The sequence below is a fragment of the Ovis canadensis genome, chromosome 3 (genome assembly GCF_042477335.2).
Source record: "Ovis canadensis isolate MfBH-ARS-UI-01 breed Bighorn chromosome 3, ARS-UI_OviCan_v2, whole genome shotgun sequence".
In the NCBI taxonomy this organism is placed as follows: domain Eukaryota; kingdom Metazoa; phylum Chordata; class Mammalia; order Artiodactyla; family Bovidae; genus Ovis; species Ovis canadensis.
Window position 1 is genome coordinate 58,419,510 of NC_091247.1, and position 3,764 is coordinate 58,423,273.

The 3,764-nt window shown below is 35.5% G+C and overlaps 1 protein-coding gene across 1 annotated transcript; it reads right to left on the bottom strand.

Annotated features, from left to right (window-relative positions):
* Window positions 1–473: 473 nt before the first annotated feature.
* LOC138435548 (histone H3.3A-like) lies at window positions 474–1,266 on the bottom strand. The gene has a single exon (XM_069580363.1). The coding sequence runs from the start codon at window positions 1,186–1,188 to the stop codon at window positions 778–780; it is 411 nt and encodes a 136-aa protein (XP_069436464.1). The 5' UTR covers window positions 1,189–1,266; the 3' UTR covers window positions 474–777.
* Between the last annotated feature and the right edge of the window lie 2,498 nt (window positions 1,267–3,764).

Sequence of the window (3,764 nt, forward strand, 5' to 3'; positions counted from 1 at the left end):
CCTCCCCCGCTTGACAACCATCAGTCTGTTCTCTATGTCTGTGATTCTCCTTCTGCTTCATAGAAAGCTTCATTTGGGTCATAGTTTAGATTCCACATATAAATGATATCATATGGTATTTTTCTTTTTCTTTCTAACTTACTTCTCTTAGTCTGATAATCTCTAGTTGTATTCATGGTGCTGCAAATGACATTGTTTCATTCTTTTCTAATTAAATCCATTGTCAGGAGAGAAAACTGTCAGTAGAATCAGACACAGAGCTGTCCCATATGTTGACAAAATAAAAATTCATATTAAAAATAATCATGAGATGTAAATAAAAGATTTAGTGAGAAAAGTGGACAACATTGTTAACTGATGGGGACTTTTTATGGAGAGAGGAAAACTATAATAAAGGGCCAAGTGTAAATGCTAGGTATAAAAAAAGTAATATACGAAATAAACAATTTTTATTTTTATTTTTTTTTTCCAGAAAAATTTAACAGGTTTATTTATAATTGTTATAAAGTTGAACTGCTGAAACTTGTTCACTGAAACATTTTGACTTTCATTAATGCTTTATGTCCCCGCATTTATATTAAAAATTCACACACAAATGAAAATGGAAAAACTGCCAATACCTGATTTCTGTCCCCTATTTTCCACTTGCAATCATATACTTAGGTACCTTTTGACCCCATGGAAAAAAAATATCTAACGTTCAGAACTACCAATAACAGGAAGAAGAGATTTTTTTTTTTTTTTAAAGAATGAAATGTTTCCCATCATAGTGGATTCTTAAGCACGTTCTCCACGTATGCGGCGTGCTAGCTGGATGTCTTTTGGCATAATTGTTACACGTTTGGCATGGATAGCACACAGGTTGGTGTCTTCAAAAAGGCCAACCAGATAGGCCTCACTTGCCTCCTGCAAAGCACCAATAGCTGCACTCTGGAAGCGCAGATCTGTTTTGAAGTCCTGAGCAATTTCCCGCACCAGACGCTGGAAGGGAAGTTTGCGAATCACAAGTTCAGTGGACTTCTGATAACGTCTAATTTCACGGAGTGCCACAGTACCAGGCCTGTAACGATGAGGTTTCTTCACCCCTCCAGTAGAGGGCGCACTCTTGCGAGCGGCTTTTGTAGCGAGTTGCTTCCTCGGTGCTTTACCACCGGTCGATTTGCGGGCAGTCTGCTTTGTACGAGCCATGGTATAGAGACCTCCTTACTTACCCCCCTTCTCCTTCGGCTGGAGCTCGGCGAGCTAGAGGCGGCGCTGGCGTTGGACAGCGACCGAAATAAACAATTTTTAAAAAGAGGAGGTTAGATACAGACTTTATTTAACTTCAAGACAGGTCATTAGAAATACCCAAACCAAAATACAGAGAAGAAAAGAGTGAAAACAAAATACCTGAGTGCATAAAACAATGTTGAACAGTTTAATACATGTGTGAATGAATTCCTACAAGGAGATGAAATGAAAACATTTAAGGAGATATTGGCTAAGAATTTTACTAAAATTAAAGATATTAACATGGATCTAAGAAGCTCAGTAAATCTACAGTAGTTTAAATACAAAGAAAACCACACCTAGGCACATCAGAGTCAAAATGCTAAAAACCAAAGGTAAAGAGAAAATTTTGACAGCAAAGACTGAAAGATACATTACATATAGGGGAACAATTATAAGAAAAATATCATTCCTACTTCTTCTCAGGAGTAATAGAGACCAAAGATAATGTATTTGGCATCTTTCAAGTTAAAAGGGGGAAAATTTTTTGTCAATCTAGAATTCTGTATCTAGCAAAAATATCCTTTGAAATGAAGGTAAAATTATGACCTTTTTTTCCTTTGCCACAAAGCTTTCAGGATCTTAGTTCCCTGACCAGGGACTGAACCCAGGCCCCAGCAGTGAGAATGCTGAGTCCTAACCACTGTACCACCAGGAAATTTCCTAAAATTATGGCTTTTTAAACAGACAAAAGCTGAAAGTATTTATCTCCAGCACATCTGTACACTATAAGATCTACTAAAATTAGTCCACCAATGTGAAAGTGCTGAGCTCTACCTGAACTGCAAAAATTAATGGTTTAGGTAAATTTATAATAAATTTGTTGTTGTTCAGTGGCTAAGTCATGTCTATCTATTTGCGACCCCATGGACTGCAGCATGCCAGGCTTCCTGTCCTTCTCCATCTCCTGGAGTTTGCTCAAACTTTTATCCATTGAGTTGGTGATGCCATACAACCATCTCATTCTCTGTCATCCCCTTGTCCTCCTGCTTTCAGTCTTCACCTGTATCAGGGTCTTTTCCAATGAGTCAGTTTTTTGATAGATTTAATTAAACTTTTTCTTCATAGAGAAAAATTAAAATCACTCATTTGAAAACAAAGAAGTCTTACCTTCCAATTATCCTTCTTATGGATTCTTTCCCAAGTAAAATGCTAAATATCATTTTGTACTTTTCTTCTTATGTGTGTGCTATGCTGTAATAACACTCCCCATATCATTGAGCTACTCTTAAAACTAAAAAAGAAAAGCAGCTTTATATCATGTACATAATTTTTGTTGTTGTTGTTCAAATCACACACATAGAAACTTGTAATACAACTGAGTGGAATATATAACACATCCTTGGTTTAGTATTATCAATAGAATTACACAGTGAACAATTATCAGATAATTCCTTTTATTGGTCCTCTGGAGTGCTGCAGTCCATGAGGTTGCAAAGAGTCAGACATGAACTGGTGACTGAACAACATACCATCTAAATGACTGAATACATTGTTAATCCGTTTTTTTAAAGTTCATTAGGCTGGAAGAAAATTGTATGAAATAAAAACTGATTTTACAGGAATGAATGAACAACAGCAGAGTTAAAACATTGGAAAGTATAAAGGTAGGACAGATGAGACAAACAGAAGTCAAACACTAAAATAGTAAACTTAAATCCAAACATATTCGTAATTATATTATTCATAATAACTAAGAACTGAAAATAGTTCAGATATTTAACAGAGCATGGACATACAAAATATGGCATATTTAGACAATGGAATAATGCCTAGCAATGAAAGGAAATAAGCATCTTACAAATGAAATCATATGGATGAATCTCAAAGACATGCTGAGTAAAGAAAGCTAGAAACAAAGGAATACATACATAATATGCCATTTAAATTAAATTCAAAAACAGGCAAAATTGATTTCTAGTAACAGAAATTAGAACAAAGGCTACTCTGGGCAGGGGTATTGACTAGAATATAACAGGAACATTTAAGAGTCATGAAATGTTCTCTATCAGAGTTGGCAAACTTTCTGTAAGGAGGTAAAGAGCAAATATTTTAGGTTTTGAGGGGTCATACAGTCTATGTTGTATCATAAAATTAGTCATAGATAAAACAAACAAATGGGTGTGGCTGTGTTCTAAATTTTTGTTAGCCAACTCAAATCATTTAATTATGAAAAGCCAGAAATTATCATCATCAGGATATAAAATCAGTTAATCACTTGTTGGGGAGAGGGGTAAATATTAAGAATCCAAATATGTACAATCTTTTATTTAGAAAACTTCTCAGGAATGATTATTACCCTGTGCTTTCTTAGCAGGGAGACAGAAAGATTTGCAAAAATCAGCTATCTGTTCAACTTTTATGGAAGGTGAATCCCTTTAGTCCTCACTTTATTTTAGAGACAGAGAAAAGACTCAACCTTTTCTTTGGCTGGGGAGCTGCACCACATGGCTTTTGGAATCTTAGTTCCTCAACCAAGGATTCATCTTGGGCTA